Source organism: Scyliorhinus torazame, chromosome 17 (genome assembly GCF_047496885.1).
Source record: "Scyliorhinus torazame isolate Kashiwa2021f chromosome 17, sScyTor2.1, whole genome shotgun sequence".
Lineage (NCBI taxonomy): Eukaryota > Metazoa > Chordata > Chondrichthyes > Carcharhiniformes > Scyliorhinidae > Scyliorhinus > Scyliorhinus torazame.
Window position 1 is genome coordinate 117915598 of NC_092723.1, and position 25583 is coordinate 117941180.

General features: G+C 47.0%; 1 protein-coding gene and 1 long non-coding RNA gene across 2 annotated transcripts in view; both read left to right on the top strand.

The window, feature by feature from the left end:
* The first annotated feature begins 596 nt into the window (after positions 1-596).
* LOC140393570 (uncharacterized) lies at positions 597-1547 on the top strand. Its single transcript, XR_011935669.1, has 2 exons — positions 597-707; positions 873-1547. It is a non-coding gene; the product is annotated as an uncharacterized lncRNA (long non-coding RNA).
* Positions 1548-9741: 8194 nt separating this feature from the next.
* radil (Ras association and DIL domains) overlaps positions 9742-25583 on the top strand; it is a 288075-nt gene continuing 272233 nt past the window's right edge. The window contains exons 1-2 of the mRNA XM_072480950.1: positions 9742-9900; positions 21712-22268. Of these exons, the coding sequence (XP_072337051.1) occupies positions 21737-22268 (532 nt within the window). The 5' untranslated portion in view covers positions 9742-9900; positions 21712-21736. The remainder of the gene's footprint in view (positions 9901-21711; positions 22269-25583) is intronic.

The following is a 25583-nucleotide window of genomic DNA, read 5'->3' on the forward strand; positions in this document are numbered from 1 at the left end:
CTCTATACACAATGGCACAACCCCCCCCCCCCCCCCAAGTGAAGTCAACCCTCTATGGCATCCCTGGGGGTCCTCCCTCTTTAGGCCCCCCAAACCCTTACAGCACCCCTTCCTTCCAGGACTCCCACGCAACCTTCCAGAGGCCCCTACTTACCTGCCCTGCACTCCACCACCCTCCAAACCCCCCTCCACCATCATTTCATTGGCATGCCCCCCCTCGCCACCCTGGCACCTGGGCACCCTTGCACTGCCACCCTGTCACCCAGGCAGTGGTCATGCCAGCTTGGCAGTGCCATCCAGGCACCTTGACAGCCACGGTGTTCAAGGGGGAGAGCTAGGGCGCCACCCTGCACTTACCCTGACCACCCCCCCCCCCCCCCCCCCGGGTGCCGATCCACCTGATCCACGTTTGTGTGGACCAGCACTGATCGGCGGCCGGCTGCAGCCTCCCTGGGAAGGCCTGAGAATCAGCAGAGGCCTGTGGATCCAGGGCAGGTAGGTCGGTCGGAAACCTATTTCTGCCTGCGCTATTTAGCCCCGCCCATTTTGGGCGGAGTTCCGATTACAACGTCTTGCGGGAATCCCGCGAGGCACAGAGGCTATCAGGCGGTCCACTGGAGACCTCTTCCGGGATTCCCCGGGCACGTTGTGCTCTTGCTGAGCGCAGCGCGGCAAGAGAATCGCACCCTGTGTGTCATTGGATAGAGGTGGGCAACTTACCGGCAGAGCCGACGGAAACTCCCTTAAAAAACCTGCCACAAATGAACTTAAAACTTTTCCGTTGCATCACGCCCATTGGAAAAGGTAAATGGAAAAAAAATGCATCTTTCTTCTGTTGCTCTGAAAGTGTTATTTCTGTTCCATTTTCTTAGTGCAGGTCCATCATCAAACTTCACCATCGAAGTTCAGACAGTGACAAATTCATGAATGAAAAATACAGCCTGCCTCTCGGTCAAGAAGGTTCAAGGCCCAGTAAAAGCGACTTGACAACACAAACCAGATTAACACTCCAGTACAAAACTGAGGGAATGCTGCATTGCCTTTTGGATAAAGATGTTATTTGACACCCTGCCTGCCCTTTCAGGTGCAAAGCTTCAAAAAAGACCCCATGGCACGAGTTAAAGAACAGCATCTGCGTTCATCCAACATGCTGGCCAATATACCTGTAAACCGCCATCATTCCGGTTTGTGGGATTTTGCTGTGGATAAGTATAGTTCCGGTAACATGTGTGATGAAGAGATCTAGTGCACCTTTGACCCTAGGGTCCCCACATTGCCAGTTTCCTCCTCAGCACTGACTAGGTATATAAGCTTGTTATTTGACTAATGTGGAATGTAAGATACTGCATGGGACCTACGGGGTGGGAATTCTTGTCTTCCCCATGCTCCTTGCTGAGTATGGGCTCCCCCACTAGAAGCGAGGTATCTCAATTACCTGGTGCACATAAGATCAGCCAGTAAGGCACCAACCAAGCAGGAACCCGGTAGGGATCTACCGGGGAAGTGTATATATATTGTTTGTAAATAAAACTTTGTTCTTATTTTTACTTGGTGTGGACTCCCCATGTCTTTATTAAATGTAGCTAAAGGACTAACGAGAGAAACCTGTCACGGTGGGAAGGCATACCTTCTTTAAATCACGAAAAATAATTCTATTTCTTTGGCCAAAACAGCAGAGTTCTGAAGAAAGACTTTGCATTTATGTAGCATCTAATACATCCTTACGACATCCCAAAGCAATTGAAAGCCAATTAAATACATCTCAAGAAGGAAATGCAGCAGCCAATTTGCAGGCTGGATGTTAACCCCACAAACTGGATGCGAATGAGATGTGAAGTCTGAGATAGAAGATGTGTGGAGTAACGAGAAAGGACAAGATCAGGAACCGGCACATCGGGGGTTGCAGCTAAGATTGTGTGAGCATTGGAGAAGGTACCTGAAAAGAGATGGAAATGGTATGGTCATCTGTCGCGGAGAGGGAGGGGATGTTGGGAGGGGAGTGATGGGGATGGAACTGCCAGAAAGGAGGAAAGGAAGGCCCAAGGCCAGATGGAATGACATGGTGACGAGAGAGTTAAACACGGCAGGATTGGAAGAGGAATGGGTAACTGACAGGAGGAGAGGGAAAAGAGTGATCAGCCAGCATTGTGGCAACCCCAAGTATAATGGGAGAAACCAAAAGGTAGAGGTTTATCGACCCTGGACAAACACTGTTTCTGAAAGAGTGCCCAGTTCACAAACCTATTCCCGGATAAATAGACAAATTATTAATGGCCAGGTGGATTCAAATCAGGAATAATGTGACACCAGCAGTTGGTTAATAAAGTGGGCAAGGAAATGTGGTCCACAAATTCTAATTGGTGGTGGGATGTCACCTCCTGTGTTCAACGAGTAAAACGGTTGGACTCACTGAGGGACTTCAGTGCGTTCAACGGCCGCAGTGCCCATGCTCAGCCCAACCCCAACTCATCAAATACCCCAGATAGTCACCAGATTCTTCAAAACGATGGAGCAGAATGTCCAAATAACGGTAACGGCACCAATGAGTTGTGACTGGAGCTGGTACTGTGTGGATGTCCCAGGCGCCAGATCTAGGCTTTCTCTATAGTCTCAGAGGGCATGGGTGAGGGTCGGGCTGTTTGTCTTCGGATTTGGTTTCGCTGATAAGGTCGCCTTAACTTCCTGCGACAGACATTCACACACCGCAGGTAGTTCCAAGAAGAAAGACTGATTTCAGCACTAGATCGCAGAGTTATACAATCGAATTGTTATGGCACTAAAGAAAGTCATTCAGTCCAATGAGTCCATGCTGGCTCTGTGCAGTAACCAAGTAAGTCCCATTCCTTCTTCAGTTTTCCTCCTGCCCATCCAATTTCAGTTTGAAATCATCAATCTCTCCTATTACAGTCCCGGACTAGTCCCCAACAGCGGATAGGACACTGGACAGAAACCCCAATATTTTATTTTAATTTTGTAAGACTGTGAGGAAAGGATACCCCACTTCAGGAATGATTTATTGAAAAAATAGGGATATGGTAGATTAAAACAAACTTTATTACTAAGACAGTATTAAAATATCTTTAACATCACACCAGAAAATAATTACCCCTTAAACAATGCTGATCTATGCAGTGGTACAGTAACCCTTAACTGCTACCTTTATTCCCACTCAAACAACAAAAAAACTATCTCAGCTCTCAATCCACAGTTAAATACCATTAGCAACAGGAATACCTGCTTTACAGAGATGGGTGCAATTCTCTGCCCTCATTGCACTCTTGCTCAAGCAAAACGAGTCCGGTGAATAGCGGGAGAGGCCAAAAATGAGATCTGCGATGGGCGCCAAACAGTTGCGATGCAACCATCCCACTCCCCTAGGCGAAATCGGGATCTCGCAGTAACGTGGCGAGAAAGTAATTATCACCACTTAAGCCCCATTTTTATACAATTATCCAGAGTGGCCAATATCCAATGACTTCCCGTCATTCAGCGGCCTCCCCAGCAAGTGCTCACACTGGCGCCGATTAGTACTCCTTTTGAAAAACATGAAGCTGGTGGAAGGGCTTCTGTGGGGAGTGGAAGAATTGAGTAGCCATCTTTGCTCACAGGCAAAGAGCCCGGGTGGTTGGGCTTGCCACCCGAGTGCTCGGTGGGGGGTGGGGGATCCTCAGCTGTGGTGGGGGACACTCCGCAGGGCTGGACCACCATGGTGGTAGGTGCTGGGGGGAGCAGCTGGGGGCAACCGCTCGCGGCACCACCATGCCAACCCTGGATGTTTACCTGTTCCGGGGCCAACCCTTGTCCCTGCCAGTCTGCCCTCCGATCAACCATACCCTCCACCGACTGTGAGGCCTCTGGCTGCGCGGCTAAAGGCTATTGCTGCTAGGGAATTGGCAATTATGGTTAAGTGAACACTTCACAGATGCCAAGTAGATTCCCATGAGTGGATGGGCCATGTAACATGTGGGGGTCTTTGCTTACCATCCCAATCACACCCTGATGCCTGGACAGTGCTTGAACATTGCGGGAGGCAACACCACACACACAACATCCAAGCACCCAGGGGATGGGACACAGCTCCGGGACATGGGAAGCAAGAGATGAAATTGCAGAGCCGTTGGCAATGATCGTTTCGTCCTCACTGTCAACAGGGGTGGTACCAGGGGATTGGAGAGTGGCGAATGTCGTGCCCCTGTTCAAAAAAGGGACTAGGGATAACCCTGGGAATTACAGGCCAGTTAGTCTTACTTCGGTGGTAGGCAAAGTAATGGAAAGGGTACTGAGGGATAGGATTTCTGAGCATCTGGAAAGACACTGCTTGATTAGGGATAGTCAGCACGGATTTGTGAGGGATAGATCTTGCCTTACAAATCTTATTGAATTCTTTGAGGAGGTGACCAAGCATGTGGATGAAGGTAAAGCAGTGGATGTAGTGTACATGGATTTTATTAAGGCATTTGATAAGGTTCCCCATGGTAGGCTTCTGCAGAAAGTAAGGAAGCATGGGATAGTGGGAAATTTGGCCAGTTGGATAACGAACTGGCTAACTGATAGAAGTCAGAGAGTGGTGGTGGATGGCAAATATTCAGCCTGGATCCCAGTTACCAGTGGCGTACCGCAGGGATCAGTTCTGGGTCCTCTGCTGTTTGTGATTTTCATTAATGACTTGGATGAGGGAGTTGAAGGGTGGGTCAGTAAATTTGCAGACGATACGAAGATTGGTGGAGTTGTGGATAGTAAGGAGGGCTGTTGTCGGCTGCAAAGAGATATAGATAGGATGCAGAACTGGGCTGAGAAGTGGCAGATGGAGTTTAACCCTGAAAAGTGTGAGGTTGTCCATTTTGGAAGGACAAATATGAATGCGGAATACAGGGTTAACGGTAGAGTTCTTGGCAATGTGGAGGAGCAGAGAGATCTTGGGGTCTATGTTCATACATCTTTGAAAGTTGCCACTCAAGTGGATAGAGCTGTGAAGAAGGCCTATGGTGTGCTCGCGTTCATTAACAGAGGGATTGAATATAAGAGCCGTGAGGTGATGATGCAGCTGTACAAAACTTTGGTAAGGCCACATTTGGAGTACTGTGTCCAGTTCTGGTCACCTCATTTTAGGAAGGATGTGGAAGCTTTGGAAAAGGTGCAAAGAAGATTTACCAGGATGTTACCTGGAATAGAGAATAGGTCTTACGAGGAAAGGTTGAGGGTGCTAGGCCTTTTCTCATTAGAACGGAGAAGGATGAGGGGCGACTTGATAGAGGTTTATAAGGTGATCAGGGGAATAGATAGAGTAGACAGTCAGAGACTTTTCCCCCCGGTGGAACAAACCATTACAAGGGGACATAAATTTAAGGTGAAAGGTGGAAGATATAGGAGGGATATCAGAGGTAGGTTCTTTACCCAGAGAGTAGTGGGGGCATGGAATGCACTGCCTGTGGAAGTAGTTGAGTCGGAAACATTAGGGACCTTCAAGCAGCTATTGGATAGGTACATGGATTACGGTAAAATGATATAGTGTAGATTTATTTGTTCTTAAGGGCAGCACGGTAGCATTGTGGATAGCACAATTGCTTCACAGCTCCAGGGTCCCAGGTTCGATTCCGGCTTGAGTCACTGTCTGTGCGGAGTCTGCACGTCCTCCCCGTGTCTGCGTGGGTTTCCTCCGGGTGCTCCGGTTTATTCCCACAGTCCAAAGATGTGCATGGTAGGTGGATTGGCCATGATAAATTGCCCTTAGTGTCCAAAATTGCCCTTGGTGTTGGGTGGAGGTGTTGAGTTTGGGTAGGGTGCTCTTTCCAAGAGCCGGTGCAGACTCAGGGGGCCGAATGGCCTCCTTCTGCACTGTAAATTCAATGATAATCTATGATTAATCTAGGACAAAGGTTCGGCACATCCTAGAGAGCTGGATAAAGAGTCCAGAGGTCATCCCGCATTGCAGAAGAAAGTGACAGAGGCATCATAATGGTTGTGCAAAAAGATGTTTAATATGTTGTACAATACCCCACTCCCGGTGGTGCCGCCCCCACTACCAAATCCCTAACCCGCTCCACCCACCCCCGACTTCCCCCCACCTCCCCTCCGCCGGTGCTCTCAGTGATCCTAAACATACCTGCCCTCCGAGCTCTACCACTACGTCTGGGTGTTTCCCCAGGATGCATATCCGAGGTGGAGGCTGCCAACTGCTTACATCGTTCCATGGCCATGACGTCCACTGGGGCCAGAGGGCCCAGGCTCACTTGTCAGCAGCACATGCCCAGCCCTGCTGCAGACGTGGCCTCATCAGAGGGATGGAACTCGGGAAGCTGGTGGCCACCCTCGCCACTCCATGTGACAGGTTCGGGTTGGCACTCAGTGCCCCATCCTCCCAGTCGGGCCCTGGGGTTCACCTTGGGACGGAGGGACAGCAGGTTCGAACCCCGGCTAACCCTGCAACATCTGGCTCTGCCAGCCTTGGCGGCTCCCCATATTCTGCACCATCGCGTCAATGCCATCGGCAATGCTCCTCAGTGACTGGGGACATGCTCTGCAGCACCTCAACCATGCCCATCTCTGAGCGGGACATGTCCCGCAGAACCTCATCAAGGTCGGCCTGGTACATGGTGACAAACCCCATTGTGCCGAGACCCTCGCCCATGGCTGTCATCACCTACATGATGCCTTGGACACCTTCACTAATGGTGCCAACGTTGTGCACCAGGCTCCCCACTGTGGTCGCCAACCTAGCAGTTTTGGCCTCGGTGCCACTCACTGCCGGCACTATCTACTGCCCCCGTAGCCTCTGGGACTCCTCCGAGCTGCTATGGATCTGCTGACATCTTCCTCTGGACATCCCAACTGCTCTCTATCGTCTCCATCAGCTCCGGGTTACCCACATCCAGAGGCGCAGCATCAGGCTGGGACCCAGCTGGGCCCTGGCATCCAGCAGACCTCCGACCCCTGACTCGCCTGGGGGTTCCTGCCTCCACCAGATGTACATCATCAGCAGTGTGGTGCTCACCAGATTGTGCCCCTGAAGCCTGTCCATTAACATTTCCACCGAGGTGTGTGTGTCTGCGCTGGTGGAGGGTGGGGATGACAGCTGTGCCACAACTATAACGGTTGCATCCGCAGAGCTCTCCTCCGAGGTGTTCTCCTCGGAGTCAGGAGAAGGGGCTATCCAGGATGGGCTGGCTCCATCGGCTGGAGAACCTGCGGAGAATGGACATGTGGTCAATGGGTGGGATGGGTCAGTCACTACTCAGAATTTACAGGTCCTCCAGGTGGAGCCCGGTGGTTCCTCACCTCTGCGGCGTCTGCCAGTCTCCATATGGGTGACTGCTCTGTCCTCAGCCACTCCGCTCACCCCCAGGGCACGCTCCTCGAATGTGGTGAGGATTCTTATATCTGCCAAACCACCGACAGTGTGGGACCTCTGCCGTGGATTGTGGGAGAGCTTTTCCTGCGGAGACACAGAGAGCGCATTGTTAGCCATTAACAACGGTGAGAGAGGGGGTGTGAAGGCAGGGTTGGGGTAGGGTTGTGGGGGGGGGGGGGGTAGGAGTGCTGGGGATCAATGGGAGGGTTGGGGTGGATGCTCCCTTGGGGAGGAGGGGGGAGGAGGTGTTAGTGTCTACTCACTCATGCTGCCCAGTGTAGGTCATTAACTTTTTTCCGGCACTGAAGGCCAGTCCTCCTGGTCACACAGCCCGAGCGGACTGCTGCCACCACCTCACCCCAGGCAGCACTGGTTGCATTGTGGCTCACCCTCCGGGACCTTCGGGGGAGCATGACATCCCTCCTGGTGCTTGACATCTTAGCTCCACCCGGTAAGGAAGGAGATAGAAAATAAGAAGCTCTAGGCCATCATTAGAAAATGCTGGAATCCAGTATTAAGGATGTAGTTGCAGAACATTTAGAAAATCATAATACAATCAAGCAGAGTCAATGTTTTATGAAAAGGAAAACAAGTTCAACAAATGTATTAGTGTTCTTTGAGGTTGTTACAATCAACATGGATAAAGAAGAACCAGTAGATGTAGTGTACTTGGATTTCCAAAAGACATTCAATAAGGTGTCATGTTCAAAGTGACTGTACAAGAACTCATCGTGTTAGAATCCCTACAGTGCAAAAGGAGGCCATTCGACCCATCGAGTCTGCACCAACTCTCTGAAAGAGCAACCAACCTACGCCCTCTACCCCACCCTATCGCCTGAACCCTTCCTAACCTACAAATCACAGGACACGAAGGGGCAATTTCATCATTGCCAATCCAGCTAACCTGCACATCTTTTGACTGGGAGGCGATGGAGGACAAATGTGAATGGTGCCAGGGAGGCCCGGCCAACCACACCAATATGTTCTGGTCCTATCCCAGACTTGTCAGATGGACCGCCTTTTTCAAAGTCATGTCCAAGGTGATGGTGGTGAGGGTGGAGTCATGCCCACTGGTGGCGGTCTTCGGGGTGTCGGAACAGACAGAGCTCTTTACGGGGAGAGAGGCAGACGCCCTAGCCTTTGCCTCCCTGATCGGCCGCTGGAGACTCCTGCTCGGCTGGAGATCAGCAGAGCCACCTAAGGTCGCAGCCTGGCTCTCTGCCTTGGCACCGTTCACATTTGTCCTCCACCTCCGGGAAAAACCCGCTCATGTGTGTTCTGGTCAAGTGTTCCTTAATTGGATTTTTTTAAACAAGTGGTACGGTTGCAATTACTGGCCACCGGGAGCTCAGAAATAGGGCCACACCTACACATATGTTACTTTTGATGTATACAGTCTGTTTGTCTTTAATCTTTTCCTTTTTGTATACCCATCTTTGTAGATTCCTCTTTATTGTTGTTATGATAGTTTGGGAAATGTTATTAAAAATAGATGTAAAGCAATTAAATATATTTTTTAAAAACATATTCTTGAACCTTTGGGGAATCAAGGGTTGCATGGAACAGGCAGGAAAGTGGATTTGAGGCCAAGATCAGTACAGCCACGATCTTATTGACTGGTAGACTGGGCTCAGGGCACCAAATAGCCTATTCCTGCTTATTTTTTCTTATAATGGAGAGAAATTGAAAAAGGAAAGCTACACACATATAATGGCTGAAAAATTATGACCTACAATTTTTTAAATATTTTGAACCACTTTGAAATATTACTTCAATAACTTCAATGCAGTGTTAATGTAAGCCTACTTGTGAAAATAAAGATTATTATTAAATGTAAATACCTAACTTGCGTAATAAGTGTTGATAATCACTTTATATCTGTAAACAATATCCTCTGCTTAACATTGAAAAAGCGTAACATTCAAAATAGAGCTAGGTACATACTTGAAGGGAAAAATATGCAGAGCTATGAGGAACGAGCGAAATAGTGGGTTTACTGCCTGAGATACTCTTTCAGCAAATCGGCACAGAACGATGGGCTGAATGGTTTTTCTGCGCTCATTCTCCGAGTCGGATGAATCTGAGTCGCTGCAATTAACCAATATCACCCATAGATGGCGTTGCTGGGCGAAGGCAGACCCCAACCACATGTGTCTCCCATTTCGGGTTATTCCGTGAGCGCTCGGGCATTGAGGCCGAGAGACCTCTGTCTCGGGGGGGGGAGGGGGGGGCAAGCAGGTGCTCGGGTCTTTCCGTCAGCTCTCGGGGGTTGAGTCCGAGAGACCTCCGGCTCGGGGACTGGAGGGCGGGGCCGGGGCCGGCGAGGGCGGGGCGAAAAAAGTGCTCGGGTCTTTCCGTGAGCACTCGGGAATAGCAGCTTCTGACTCGGTCACCTGGGGTCTGAGGGAAGGAGGGCGGGTGGAGACCATCGGAATGAACCTGAGAGGCTGAAGAAAGAAAACAGTTGGGGAGGAGGGAGGGAAGAGAGTGTGTGTGTGTGGGAGAAAAACACCCCACCGGGGGGAAAGAGAGCAAAGCAGACAAGGACAGAGGTAAGGAACGAATGTGCGGGAAGGGCAAGAAAAGGGTGCATAATTATTTAAAAACTCAGAAGGGCCGGTGAGAGAGAAGACAGGATGGAGAGGGGGAGTCAGAGGAGAACAGAATGAAAAGTCCGGGCGAAAATAGCGAGAGGTAGAGAGATAAATGAAATAGCGCCAAATAATCAGGGAAATAAAAAGGAGGGAGGGGGGGGGGGGAGGAAAGACAGAGAGATAAAATGAAAGAGTGCAGGGAGGAGGCGGTGGGGGTGAATGTCTGAGGGAAGCTGAAGAGGGGAAAGTGACAGAAGCGAAAGAAGAAGACGGATAGTTGGAGGAGAATGAAGAGGCTGGAGAGAAATGGCTTGGCTGGTTGCTATGGGAAACCGTCCCTGCGCCTCCCAGCCCCGTCAAACAGATGGAGCTGCGGCTGCAACCTCCCCCAAACTTGCGGTGTGAGCAGAGGCAGCCCTCAGCCTGCATTTCCAGAGATGGAAAAGTTAATGCAGCATTCCTTGCGGATCTGCTGCACTTTTTAACGCGCTCTCTCTCGTGTCCCCTTTGGTTTTGCCTCGAACCAAAATTTTAAAAAAGGAGAAATAAATTGGAAGGTATGGAACGTTGCACCACAGGGCTGATTCATTCAATTTTTAAACCGCTCTCTGTCCCCAAATTCTCCCATATATGTGTGGCGAAACCCAATATGCAATATTGTCTTGGATAGGACCCTCTGCACTTAAACGTGTCGGTGTTATTTGATGAAGGGAAAGTTATGTGCTTCTGCACAGATGAAGTGAGAGAGAGAGAAAGAGCAATTTCATAGCAACAACCTATTCACCGCTCGTTTCAAACGCCGAGGTGGCATCTGCAGAAGGTCAGGTCCGCAAGTCGCTGATTTACAATTCATCTTAAACCGTTCCCATAATGCCCTCCGGATTGATAGCTAAAGTCAAACTGTAACAAATATTCTTTCATCACCCATGAATGACAAATAATTTAGTCTACATAATTAAAAGGGTTAAGTTAATTATTTGCATTTGAAATTAAGTCGCCATAGTCTCAGAGGACCATAGGGAAGACGCCGGAGAGCTCTTTGGCATCGTTGGTGGTCCACGGAACACTTGGCGGAGTTATTGACGGCCAAATTCGGGCACCAAAGGCAGGCGGCCTCAGAGGACCGGGCTAAGGTGGCAGACCTGTTGCTGGCAGCCACCGAGAGAGTGGAACGGAAGTTGGAGGCACTCAGGGCGTTGCTCCAAAAAGTGGAAGAGTCAGTGGCAGACCATGACGGCCGGCTGGCATCGTTGGAGGCAGAGATTACGCTGGTGGTGGAGGGCCAAGGGAAGCTGAGGGAGAAAGTGGACGGTTTGGAGAATCGGTCAAGGAGGCAGAATGTCCGGATTGTGGGTTGCCCGAAGGTAATGAGGAACGCTGGCCACAAAGTATGTAGCGAACATGCTTCTGAAGCTGTGGGGAGGAGGGTCTTCGACTGACCCTCCCCCGCCCAGGTGGTTCAAGCGCACAGGTCGCTGAGGAGGAGGCCGAAGACGGGGAGCAACCAAGGGCGATGGTTGCGCAGATATCTGGACAAGGAGAAGATTCTGAGGTGGGTGAAGGAGACGAGGAAGTGTATCTGGGAAGCAAATGTGATTCGGGTTCTACCAGGATCAGGGTGCGGAGCTGCCTAAGCACCGGGCTAGGTTCAACAAGGAAGGAGTGAATTTGGTGTGCAGTACCCAGCCTGGTTACGGGTCACATACCAGAGCCAGGAGTTCCAGAGGGTTTGTCTTATGAAGAGAGATTGAGCAGTTTAGGCCTATACTCGAGAAGAACGAGAGAGCTAATTGAGATATATAAGATAATAAAAGGTATTGACAAAGTAGAATTCGATTGGATGCTTCCTCTTGTGAGAGGTCATAGTTTATCAGATTTAAAACAGATGAGGAGAAATTACTTCCCTCAAAGGTTCATAAATCTGTGGAATTCACTACCCCAGAGTGCAGTGGATTCACTACCCCAGAGTGCAGTGGATTCTGGGATGTTGAGTTAATTTGAGGAGATAGACCGATTTTGAATTAGCAATGGGTTGAAGGGTAATGGAAAACAGGCAGGAAAGCAGAGTTGAGGCTGAGAGGAGATCAGCCATAATCGTATTGAATGGCAGAGCAGACTCGAGGGGCTGAATTGCCTACTCCAGCTCCTAGCTATGTTCTTATCTCAGCAGGGAGTGCTGAGTTCATACTGTGATTGATGGTTTTAAGAGGCTATTAAAGGATTAATTGTCTTTGATGTGGTTAACTTTGTTTTTATAACAGATTGACTGCTTGAAGGGATTTAAAATATTTGAATGGGTTTAATGAATGAGAGTTTTTTTTCTGTATTAAATGTATGACTGAGAGCTCTATTATGTTATTAGAAGTTTAATATTCTTCATCTCCCCATGACTTCTAATGTCAGCCTTGGCAGTGTGTCTCTGAAAGTGGATGGGGCATGAGCTGACTTGGAGGTGGTGTGAGGATATGAGGTAGCATTGAAAGCTCATAGGGGTGAGTGGGGCTTGAGGAATGAGGGCTGGAACGTCTAACAGTGTTTATAAAACTGGGCTGAAGTCTCAGAGAACTGAAGCGTGTCTTTTAAGCAGCTTGCTTTGGCACCAGCCACCTCTGTGACAACTTCCAAACTGCCTCCAAAGGTGGCAGGCTTGACTTGATCACACCCTGCCTCCCCAGAGCAAAGATCGCATATGACGGGGGCCCTTTATGTTGAGATGGGTCGGCTGAATTGGGAAATTTCCCGACTTGAACTACCCACCTTGGTAGTGAAAACCCAGCCCTGAAACATCTGTTAGAAGTGGGTGAGATAATACTGTACCAAGCTGATTTTTTATGGTATTTCATTAGTTTGTAATTTTACCTTCACATGTTTAATTTTTAATTCTAATTTGAAAGCACAATATTGGCTATTTCCAAAGTATGATTTTTTCCCCCCCCCAATTTCGTTTTGCATATCAAATGAGAAATACTTTGTATTCATCATTAGTAGTTTGGGCTAATGAACAGAATGGTTCAAAGAACCACCAAGCTTTATAATGCTGCCATTCATCACTGAAAGTGGTACCTTGAATCTGCAACATGGTAAGTATTTTTAGATGAATTGGACATTCTGAATTCTCCCTCTGTGAATCCGAACAGGCTCTGGAATGTGGTGACTAGGGGATTTTCACAGTAACTTCATTGCAGACTTGTGACAATAATAAAGATTATTATTATTATTGAAAAGCGAAGTTAATCACATGCTTCAGTATACTCACTCAGATTAGCTTATAAGTCAACCTTCCTACTTCCCAGCCAAGAAGTTTGAAAACAACCTGTAGCTCACATGTATGTTCTTCTTTGGCAATCATCCACCAATGAGTATGATTGTCCACCTAAGAAACTCTGTATTACTGGTCACGGGCTCTGTGGGTCCTTTTGTGCTGATGAGCCCGATCATGGCCTCGATGCCAGTGTTCTTGGCTCCTTCAAGGACACTGATGTTAGTACGCTTGTCCTCCCAGCTGATGCAAAAAATCTGTCTCAGACAGCATTGATGGTACTTCTCATCACGGTAGCACAAGTGGATAGCACTGTGGCTTCACAGTGCCAGGGTCCCAGGTTCGATTTCCCGCTGGGTCACTGCGGAGTCTGCACGTTCTCCCCGTGTCTGCGTGGGTTTCATCCGGGTGCTCCAGTTTCCTCCCACAGTCCAAAGATGTGCAGGTTAGGTGGATTGGCCTTGATAAATTGCCCTTAGTGACCAAAAGGTTAGGAGGGGTTATTGGGTTACGGTGATAGGGTGGAAGTGAGGGCTTAAGTGGGTGGTTGTAGACTTGATGGGCTGAATGGCCTCCTTCTGCACTGTATGTTCTATGTTCCAGGGCCTTGAGATGGCGTCTGTATGTAGTCCAAGTTTCTGTGCTGTATAGAAGATTTGGGGGAACGATTGCCTTGCACACGAGGATCTTGGTTTCATCACGAATGTCCAAGTTATCAAAGACTCTCGTCCTTAAGCATCAGAGGGAGGTGCTTGCTGATTAGATACGATGTTGGATCTCTGCATCAATGTCAGCCTTCGATGAGAGGTGACTCCCCAGCTAGGGGAAATGTTCCATGCTTGGTCAGATTTCTCCATTGATCTTAATGGCGAGAGACATCAGATCTTACCCTGGGACAGGTTGGTAAAGGACTTGACTCTTCTTGGGATTGCGGCTGAGACTAATCCTTCAGTATGCTTCAGCAAAGCTGTCAAATATGGCTTGGAGCTTCTCCTCTGAGAGAGTGGAGCAAGCAATGTCATTCACATACTGAAGTTCCATGGGCGATATCGGTGTCTGTTTGTTCTTGGAATTCAACCATTTGAGGTTGAAAGGTTTTCTGTTCAGCCTGTAGATGATGCACACTCCACTGGGAAGCTTGTTCCTGACAAGGTGAAGGATGGAGGTGATGAAGATGGAGAAAAGGGTGAGGACGATTACACATCACTGCTTGACTTGTCTTGACCTCAAAAATCTCTTCTTATTTCCGTCGGTGAGGACTTTTGCCGGCATCTTGTCATGGAGCAGTCGGAGGATGTTGATGAATTTGGCTGGACAGCTGGCCTTTGACGGGGTCTTCCATTGCACTTTCTAATTGACTGAGTCAAGAACCTTAGTCAGATAGACCAGCAGGCTATGTAGAGTGGTTGATGTTGCTCCTGGCATTTCTCTTTAAGTTGACGAGCAGTGAAAATCATGTCTGCTCTTCCACGGTATGGTCGGAAACCACACTGGCTTTCCTCAAAGATTTCTTCAGCGACTGGGAGAAGACGGCTAGCGAGGATTTGGACAATGATCTTCCTGAAGATGGAGAGTAGTGAGATTGTTCCCACAGTCTGCCTTGCCTTTTTTCTTGAAGATGGTGACGATGAGGCATCCTTGAGATCGGCAGGATTTTCTTCTTTGTTCCAGATTTTGAGGAACAGCTGTTGGAGATGAGAGATGATCTCTTCCCCACCAAGCTTTAAAATCTCTGATATCCCACCCACTGCTGCGGCTTTTCCATTCTTCACGTGTTTAATGGCGGCTTCGACTTTATCCATACTTGGTGGGAATCCAAGATCATCTCTGATGGGGCGGCACGTGGCACAGTGGTTAGTACTGCAGCCTACAGCACTGAGGACTTGCGTTCGAATCCCAGCCCTGGGGCACTGTCCGTGTGGAGTTTGCACATTCTCCCAGTGTTTGCGTGGGTTTCACCCCCACAACCCAAAGATGTGCAGGTTAGGTGGATTGGCCATGCTAAATTGCCCCTTAATTGGAAAAAAAATAGTTGGGTACTCGAAATTTAATTTTATAAAAAGATCATCTTGATGGGGAGTTGGGGGATTTTCTGAAACAAGCGTCATCTATGTTTGTATCATGGTTTAGGAATTCTTTGGTTTAGGAATTCTTTGAAGTGTTTTCTCCATCGGAGGCTGATGTTTTCTTGGTCTCTCAAGAGAGTTCTGTCCTTACTCTGCACTGGTTTGAGGCCTAGGTGTTGGGTCCATATATTGCCTTGATGGCACTGAAGAGGCCCTGGGTGTTGTGCTTGACAGCAAGGAGTTGCAGCTCCTTGGCTTTCTCAGTCCACATTGGTTCTTGATTTTCCTAGTTCTTCTTTGTATCTCTGCCTATTCTGATTGATGAGCTCTTTTCTTTGCCCTGCTGATGCCATTTTGCCAGATGTGGCGAGCTTTCCTCTCATCGATGAGGTCTTGGATGGTGTGGTCATTCTTGTTGAACCAGTCTTGGTGTTTCCTAGTCTTGTAGCTGATGGTTTCTTCACAGATTAAGGTGATGGCTATCTTCAGCTCTTTCCAGTTTTCCTCCACTCCATTAGAATAAACACTTTGGAGATTTTGGAGAAGACATTGTTGGAAGTTGACTAGCGTGCTTGGCTCTTGAAGCTGCTCAACATTGGTCTTTTTTCTGAGATGTTTCTTCGTCTTCTCCTGCTCTAGTGGAGTTTGATGGACAGAGTGGAGCGGATGAGCAGGTGACCAGTCCAGCAGTCATCTGCACTGGTTATCGCTTTGGTGATGAGGACATCCTTTTGGGCTTGGCATCGGACGAATACGAAGTCAACCATGTGCCAGTACTTTGATCGTGGATGTCTCCAGGAAATCTTGAACTTGTCTTTTTGGTGTAACAATGTATTAGTGATGACAAGCTGGTGGTCTGCGCATTTGATGAGCAGGAGAGCCCCCTGGAGTTGGAATTCCCAACTCCTTCCTTTCCGATGGCTCCTTTCCAGAATTTGGGGTCTTTTCCAACTCTGGTGTGAAGTCCCCAAGGTGGATGATCTTATCTTCCTTCGGAATGTTGGAGAGTAAGGTGTCCAGGGTGAAGTAGAAGTCTTCTTTGGACACAATATTGGCATCAAGGGTTGGAGCGAAGGCACTCATGACCGTTGCCTGCTGGTTCTTGGCAGGTTGTAGTTGGAGGGTCAAGAGGCACTCATTGATGCCGACAGGGAGCTCCAAGAGTCCAAGGTTGCCGAGTTCATTCTTGATGGCAAATCCAATTCCATGCATCCTGGCCTGATCCACTGGTTTTCCTCTCTGGAAGAAGGTGTAACCACCGCCATCTTCCCTCAGCTGCCCTTTGCCAGCTCTTCAGATCTCTCACAGGGCATGACATCGATGTTGAAGTGCCTAAGCTCACAAGCAACAAGGGCTGTCCTCCATTCCAGTTGATTGTTTTGCTCATTATCCATCAGGATTCATACAATCCAGGTTGAGACATGAAAACGCTGCCGAAACGCTCTCCTGTTCCGATTCCATGAGCGAGACTACTAAATGAAACTCTACCACCTACGTGCTGGTACAAAGCTAGGGACCACCGAATCTCACTGTCCTGACCCCATCATCTTTCTCCAATCGCCGCAGGGCTTTTTTGTATGGGGGGGGAGTGGTGTTGGTTTCCTCTACGTAGAAGCCTGGTGCTGGACAACTATTAACGTGGGTATGCGCTTGCACATCAGACACAGGATCCTTGTCAGAGGGTAAGTCCAGTTCCAGTGACAAGGGAGCTTGACGACTGGGAATCTTACTGTTTCAGCCTTCATCCACCATCGCAGCCATTGATACCATATGATCATCTTCCACCTGCTCCACTGTTAAGGACTTGTTTTCGATTGTGCTTGGTCTGGTTCCTCCCCTCAGACCGTACCGTCATGGGTGACTCTGCCAGGAGTTTAAGACTCCCGATAGCATTGCTCTTGGAATCAATGGAACGTTCAAGCCTCTCCACCAGGGTAAGGTGGCGATCCAAGGAAATATAACAAAACCCTTGATGCTAATAGGTAATGCACTTTAGCTATTCTCCAAACTGCTTTGCTGAGGGGTGTAGGAAACTGAGAAACTGAGAGAACAATGGAGAATGTAGGCATGAGAAAGATGAACTGGATACGAAGAAAGAGAATACACTCTCAAGAGTCAGTTATAATAACAGTTAAGGAAAGCCCTATGCTTTTAAAGTTGTGTCCCAATTTCTATTGTTGTAAGTGAGTACATATGCAGTAATAAACTCTTAACTTATTTTAAATGGTTATGTTTTCTGACAGTATAGAATTGAAGCTGCTATAATTCCAGTATTAACAAATCTCTTGTTTGAAGAAAAGTAGAAGACAGCAAACAGATGTACCTAGAATGTGACTGCTGATTTTAATACCTGTTTTCTATACTAGTCTGAAAAGCCCCGATCTTGTTTGATCTCGGAAGCGAAGTACACTCAGGCCTGCTTTAACTTGGATGGGAGGCTATCTGGGAATACCAGGTGCAGTAGAAAAAAGGGCAGCCGGTTTAGCTCAGTTGGCTGGACAGCTAATTTGAGATGCAGAGTGTGGGTTCAATCCCCGTACCAGCTGAGGTTATTCATGAAGGCCCTGCCTTCTCAACCTTGCTGCTCGCCTGAGGTGTGGTGACCCTCGGGTGAAATCACCACCAGGCATCTCTCCCCTCAAAGGGGAAAGCAGCCTATAGTCATCTGGGACTATGGTGACTTAACTTACTTACAGTGACGATAGACTGATAAACATTTTGCAAAGCATCATTTAAAATAGACTTTGAAAATCTTTGCAAAAGATCATGCTGTTAAATCCGCAGAGAATATTTACAAAAAAGTTACAATGGGTGTGACTCAATCTTGAAATATAAAACGTACCATTCTAACCTTTTGTGCCTTGCTAATAAAAGGAGGGCCAGAATTTATAAAAGGACATATTATAAGTGACCTGAGTTTCAGTATTGAAATATTAGTTGGCTGAATTGTCCACAAAAATGGCCCAATACAGTGCCAGTGAACATAAATCAGAAGGATGTGTTTGCAAAGACAAACAAATAAGTCAATGTTTCTACCGTCTCCGCCTCCCCCTGCCCCCCACCCCCAGAACTATCAGCATCACCAGTGCTAGTTGTTATTTTGCGATTGATTTTGTAAAGAAAACATTTTTCTTTTGCTCTGGAGGCCATTTTCCGGTCATCAGTGGAGGAAAATTAAGATATGTGATCAATTATAAAGGTAATAAGTAGGCATTGCCCATCAGTATGAAGATTTTTAAACATCAACCTGGCCTTTTTGAGTCAGAAATCCATTACATTTTCTTCTTCAGAATGTTTCATGGCTTAGACTTCACTCGTGTTAATATCGCCTCTCTGTTGGGATGAGAACCCAATGGCCCTCAGTGCCACAGTTGGTCCAGTCAGTCCCCCTTCACAACTGCACAGCACAAACACTGCATTTTGCCATTGTTAACATCGAGAGCATGAAAATGCAAGTCACCTGAAAGAACATTTACAGTACCTCTGACAATTTAACTCTGTTACGGACAAAAGAGTACTTTCATTTTGACATTACCCTTTTGTATACCAGCATGTTTAAGGGCGATTCTGATGTTCATTCATCTGATAGGGCTTTTAGACCACTTTCAAAGAATAAACTAGCGATTTGCAGTTTAAGATTTAATCAACTTTTACTCAAACAAAATTATACCCCCCCAAGTTAAATTACAAATAGAGAACGTTTTAAGAACTATTATATGATGACCATGTATAGCTGTGTACTTTTATTGTCAGATCTATTTTCACCTTTAAACTCACATTGAACCACTTTAATAACATGATTAATTCTCGGCAAACATTCACTCCATTCATTACAAAGGTTTGTCGACTTGTCGGAACAATAAGAACAACATTGAATGCATGAATTAACATTTAAATTATTTCCTGTCTCTCATTCCAACAAAGCAGTAAATTACTGTATCAGTCACTCATGCAAGCCCTTTGTAACATATTCATTTATTTAGGACTATTAAATTCAGGGACGAGATTCTCCGATAATGGGGCTATGTACCCATGCCCGCGAGATAACTGGCGCAAATCACTCTGGACTTTCCTGAAGAAAATCCAGAGCAATTCACTTACCTGAAGGTGGCTAGCAGGGCCCCGGAGTACTCAACGCAGCTCCGGCTGCCGATACGGGGCCCTGCACTTCCGGCTGGGGATCTGCGGCGGTGGCCCCACGCAACATGGCGGACCCACACAGCGGACTGGCCCCCACAATATAGGACCGCCCACCCCAGATCGCGCACGCCCGCCAATTGGTGGCCCCCGATCGCGAGCCTGACCGCCCTGGAGGCTCCCCCGTGACGGATCCCCCCACACCCCACCAGGGCAGCTGCAGACTGGGTCCACAGCCGCCACTCCGAAATCCCGCTGGGTGGAACCATGAGTGAACCACGCTGGCGGGCACTCGGCCAGTTGCCGGCAGAGAATTGGCACGGGGGCCTCTTTCAATGACCCCCGACCGCGGCGCATGCGCGATTGGTGGCGATTCTCCGGTCCCCGATCGCGGGTCTGACGCCCATTCTCCGCCCCGTGCCAAGCGCGATTTCGGCGCAGAGCTCTGAGAATCCTGCCCGTTGTTTCTGCTGTCTAGCTTGCATGTAGTCCTGTGTTGTAGCTAAGGGAGGGTGGTAGTAATTAACAGGAAGATGGTGTGGCACGGTGGCACAGTGGTTAGCACTGCTGCCTCACGGCGCTGCGGACCTGGGTTCGATTTCAGCCCCAGGTCATTGTGTGGAATTTGCACATTCTCCCCATGTCTGCATCGGTCCCACGCCAACAACCCAAAAAGATGGAGCGGCACGGTGGCACAGTGGTTTTCATTGCTGCCTCACAGCTCCAGGGACCCGGGTTCAATTCCGGCCTCAGGTGACTACCTGTGTGGAATTTGCACTTTCTCGCCGTGTTTGGTGCTCTTGTTTCCTCCCATCCAACCTGAACATCTTTGAACTGGATGATGGACAATTCTTTTGAAATTCTCCTTTCATTTGCATGCCCAGTCAGAAGAGACACTCGGCGACTGGAATGCTAATTTGATGCTCTAGTCACATTTTGGGAGGCCTGCGCATTGTATAATTTTTATGGTCTTAATAATCCTTGCACATAATTTGTCTGCTGCTCTCTGTACCTTTTTACATTGGTTGGACACATCCTGAGCCTTAGGCCCCTCTGTCTGATAATCAAATTATTGACCCCTTATTTATTCTTAGTGGTTGGATACATTTTTGACAATATATTGGAGCAGAGCCTGCTGTGGTCTCTATTTTGCTTCACCTGGATGGCTTGGATGTGTAGTGCTGAATAAAGAACACAAAGCTTTGTTAACGAACAAAACTATACATTTTTTATACTACGAACTAAGATTCATTCACATTCCTAAAGTAAAAGGTTTCTATATTAAACAATGCTATCTCTAACTAACAGAACTTCTCAAGTACAACTGCTCCCATGTTAGGGTCCGGGTTTACAGAACCCCAAAGTGTTTCATGGAGTTCAACTGACCCACAACTTTTGATAGATTGTGGTGTGGGAAGCACACGGTGTACTCTCCAGGTGTGATACATCAGAAATGGACAAAATGGTTATTAAAACAAAACAATGTTTATTCTATGAACTCATGTTAACCTTTTAAAAACAAACATTGAATATCTTAACACCCATTACTTCAAAGATAACCCCAAAAGACTACAACACTAAATAATCCTTGAAACTGTTCCTTTAAACATCCAAAAGACTTCAAACCTTCAAAAATTGGAACACATTAGGTTACATTCAATATATTTATAGTCTTTGGATTGCAGAAATCAACAGACCAGCTCTGTGTTTCTTCCTGCAGCTCTCAGCAAAACACACAGACACTCCCAGCTGCCTTCTCAAACTGAAACTCAAAAAAGCAGAAGTGAGCTCAGCTCCCCCACCCTCTGACATCACTTCAGTAATATGATCAGCTCCATTTCTTAAAGGTACATTGCTTAAACATCCATTTCTTAAAGGTACTCTCACATGACACCATGCCTGGCACTCCAGCTCTTTCGTAACTCATGACTCGCAGAATCCCCAAAGTCACATGATATATATATATATATATATATATGTATGACTTCTGTGGTTCCCTCTAGTGGTAAGAAGGATTATCATTAACTTGTTAACTCTTTACATCCCAGTCAGTATACCTACCATTACAGAGCCAAGAGGGCAAGTTGCAGAACAGCCAGTTGCCAAATCTCGACATACAGCTACAGAAGTAGATCTCATGGAATTTAGAAAACGGTTTAACAAATTCTGGGATATTGCAGCAACTGACAAATGTTTTCATTTTTGACATGGATTTAACTCAAAATGATTAGGAATTATTTAAAAATCTATGACATTGTCCTTGAGGACACTATTGTACCAATCCCTCTACTTCTGTCTTTTCCTAAGTTTCAGATCTCATTTATCTGACGGCATGTTTTACGAATCATCAACAAATATGTCCCACCCATCAAAGAACAAACTGAAGAGACAGAGCCGGGCTTTCACGCAGGTTCTGTACCGGAAGCTAAGTTATCGTGAGCGATGTTCTGTGACCGATATTCCGACAGATCTAATGGATGACCCTTCGGAGCTCTCCATCCAGCTGTCAGCTCCTGGAATACTTAGGATCTTTGGAAATGCAATCTGCAGCGGAACGAACTACAAAAGTGTCCTGGCTACGCCACGGTCGAGTGCCCAGGAGTTGGTTAAAGAAGCCCTTGAGCGCCACTCCGTAAGCAAGATGTGTGCCGGCGAGTACCTGCTGTGTGATGTGATTGGAAGGTTTGAGGGGATGGACAGACACTGGCGGACAGAGTGTCTCCGAGCTCTAGGGGATAATGAAAAACCTCTTCTTCTTCAAGATCTGTGGAAGCCTAAAGAGGGGTTTGCCAGAAGATTTGAGCTTCGGAGGCGGGCTGAGGTGGAGGAGATGGCTGCTAAGGAGAAAGATACAACAACAGCAGGTACAACTTAGTGCATGCATTTCCTTTCGGGGAGTTTTGATACACGTGGCATTTTAGCACTTTTTAAGATATTCAGCGCATCTGTGCTGGAGACTCTGAATAACTGATTATTTGCTGATGATAGTGTTCAGGACAGGTGGGGGGTTAATTTAAGGAGTACTAATTCTCCCTCTCACCACCCATCTGTAAACAGAAAAGTGTTTTGATTTGTTCCCCTTTTATAAACAATGGCATATTTGTGTACCTCTAGGATTTGGTGTGATCCAATTTTCTATTATTAATGTTATGACACCCTGGGCCAGTGCATGGTCAATTCCAGCCCCGTGTGAGCCAGTCGCAACACGGTTGAAATAAGCTTTTATTTTTTAAATGTCCGAGGTCTTCAGCTGCCCAATAACTACAGTCACTAGTTTTGTAAATTTCATAGAATTTACAGTGCAGAAGGAGGCCATTCAGCCCATCGAGTCTGCAGCGGCTCTTGGAAAGAGCACCCTACCCAAGGTCAACACCTCCACCCTATCTCCATAACCCAGTAACCCCAACACTAAGGGCAATTTTGGACACTAAGGGCAATTTATCATGGCCAATCCACCTAACCTGCACATCTTTGGACTGTGGGAGGAAACCTGAGCACCCGGAGGAAACCCACGCACACATGGGGAGGATGTGCAGACTCCGCACAGATAGTGACCCAAGCCGGAATTGAACCTGGGACCCTGGAGCTGTGAAGCAAATGTGAAAGGTGGATTGCAAAGTCACCTCCACACGCAAACATTAAAGAAAAGGGCAGAGAAAATAGGTTTTTACAGTGTCAAGACCACAGAAAACAAATATTGTATCATGTGGGTTCCAGAGTCCACAATGAAAGTCTAATGAGGTATTCCTTCACGGTTATCAGTGGGTTGAAAATTGATGCTGGATAATTCACTTTTCCGGTGGTGTTGACTTCACACAATGAGAATTTCCATCAGAGGTAGATGGGGGCCAGGTGTTCAACCTAGGCAGAGCCCCTTTTCTGTGAGGCTGCTAATCAGATGGTGAACAGACTGAGCTTTTCAGTTCAGACAGGCAATATTATTTGTTCCACAAGCTAGAGGCCCATGTCACATGTCTCCCACCTCTCCACCATCTTTGACAAAGGATGCGTATCCATCATTTGGATTCCAAAGACTGTTAAATGTCTCAGGCATTAGGAATTGAAAGGAAGCTTGCAGGACCTTTATCTTGGCAGATGATCTATCTCCTTCTGGCTAGCCAGTTTATTAATTGCAGATGGCCTTTGTAGTTCCCTTTGGTATTGGGCTGTGCAGTCCACAGATGGTTATAGTGGCCCCTCAGAAATAATGAGGTCTGAGTTTTCCTGAAACTGCCAGGTAGTTTCTTTTGATCAGGCGTCACGGACAAACATAAGTTTAGCCATTTTAAAGGTCTTTGTTCAGTTTTAAAATGTTAAAAATAGCAATGAGCATATCTATATATATTTTATAAAAATATAGCGTACGGTCTTAGTCCCTCACGGTAAAGGTGTGATTGGTATGTTTTAAATTGTGAGGTCTAATCAACATTTGTGCACTCAAAGACTGCATACTTGGATCTTGAGATTTCAGGTGAGAATGGATGACTATCCAGATTACTGACTACCAATTTCAGTGAGCAGAAAATTCATGGAGTTCTCCTGCAGAGCATGGAGGAAGCTTGTTATGTGTTGTAAGTTTCATCAATCTTATACAAACCAGTCTATGTCAACGATCCTTTTTGTCTGCTTCTTCTTCAGCATGCTGCCTCATATAACACAGATGCTGCTGAGATTTCCTGCTCTGGGGCTTTATAAGATTGATTTTTGTAAAGTATAATTGATAGTTTGATATTAAATTTGAAACAGGTTAGTTTGTTTTGATCTCCATGTAGTTCTATTATCTTTGGTGCATTTCTTGCTGCTGGTGTGTGCAGCTGCATTATTGCATTGTCTTTTTTTTTAAATACATTTCCCACATTACTCTTGCAGATAGCCATATTAACATTACTTCCATTAACCATAACAATTTGCATTTATATAACACTATTAACATAGGAAAACATTCCTGGGCTCTTTACAGGAGAGATTTATTGAAGGAGTTACAAAGTTTGCGACCGAGGCAGTAAGAGGTGGAGTGTTGAAAACAAGGGATGCACTAGAAGAGAGAATTGGAGGAGTGCAGAGATCTTTGAAGGATGTGGGGTGGGAGGAAATTAGGACAGGAGGTGGAGCAAGGCCATGGATAGATTTGAAGACGTGGTGAGAATCTTAACATCAAGACTTTGCCAGGCCAGGAGGCAATGTAGGGCAGCGAGCCAAGGGGTGATAGTTAAATGGGGAATTTTGGATGAACTTAGGTTCAGAAAGTACTGTGTGAGAATTCCACTGGGATCACAATCAATATCTAGTTAAAGGAAGGGCAACCTTATTGACTGCCATTTTTATAGCGAGCAAATATAGCAACAGAATTAAACTACACCTATCAATTACAATAACCTATACTAAACTTCAGGGCGACCGGCACTGTGCAAATGGATAAGGCTTTTATCTGGATTTCACTTGGCTGGTTCGAAGAAAGTGGCTCTGTTTCTGCTGGGCTCATCCGCCAGGTAGCGATCGTTGGTCTTGAACTTGCTGGCTGTTCCTGCTGCAGTTGGGTTGGCACAGGCCGCATCCAAAAGAGACAGAACACATGGCTGTGCTCTCTTTTATCCCTCTGGGATTTCGCGCTCTTTGGGGTGGTCCTTAACCTTGGACCCAATAGTTCAAAAGGGCTCTGATCACTGTCTTCAATTTCGGACAATAAAGGGGCGCGTGCCTTGGTAGCTGGGCAGGTTCTTAGTGGTCATTGACCTTGGCAGTTGGGCTTTCTGAGTAAAGGGAGTGGTGCCGATCAGTCTGTAGCTGTACCAGTTTGTTGATTGGAGTTCTATTGTCCTGGGAAAATGGGCCATTGAAATGCAAACGAGCGGGGTTTTCGATCAGGCTTGGTTACCTGTGTTTCAAATATACATTGGCTCTGTATCTGTCTGAGTCCTGGGTTGTCCATAATTCCCATGGTCCTTTGCAGGTGGCCATCTTAAATGGCTACATCCCGTCCTCTTGATCCTGAACGCGAAGCGTGGTGGATCACACTATTGATCCCTGTTCATCCTTGGTGGACCGGTCACCCATAGTCAAGGCAAGGCTCTACTCTACTCTATCCTTTGGTTTGGGACATTTACCTAATATTTCACTAATCCATTCATAAATTAATTAATCTCTAACGGTCACTATAATTCAGGTCACTATAAAACATT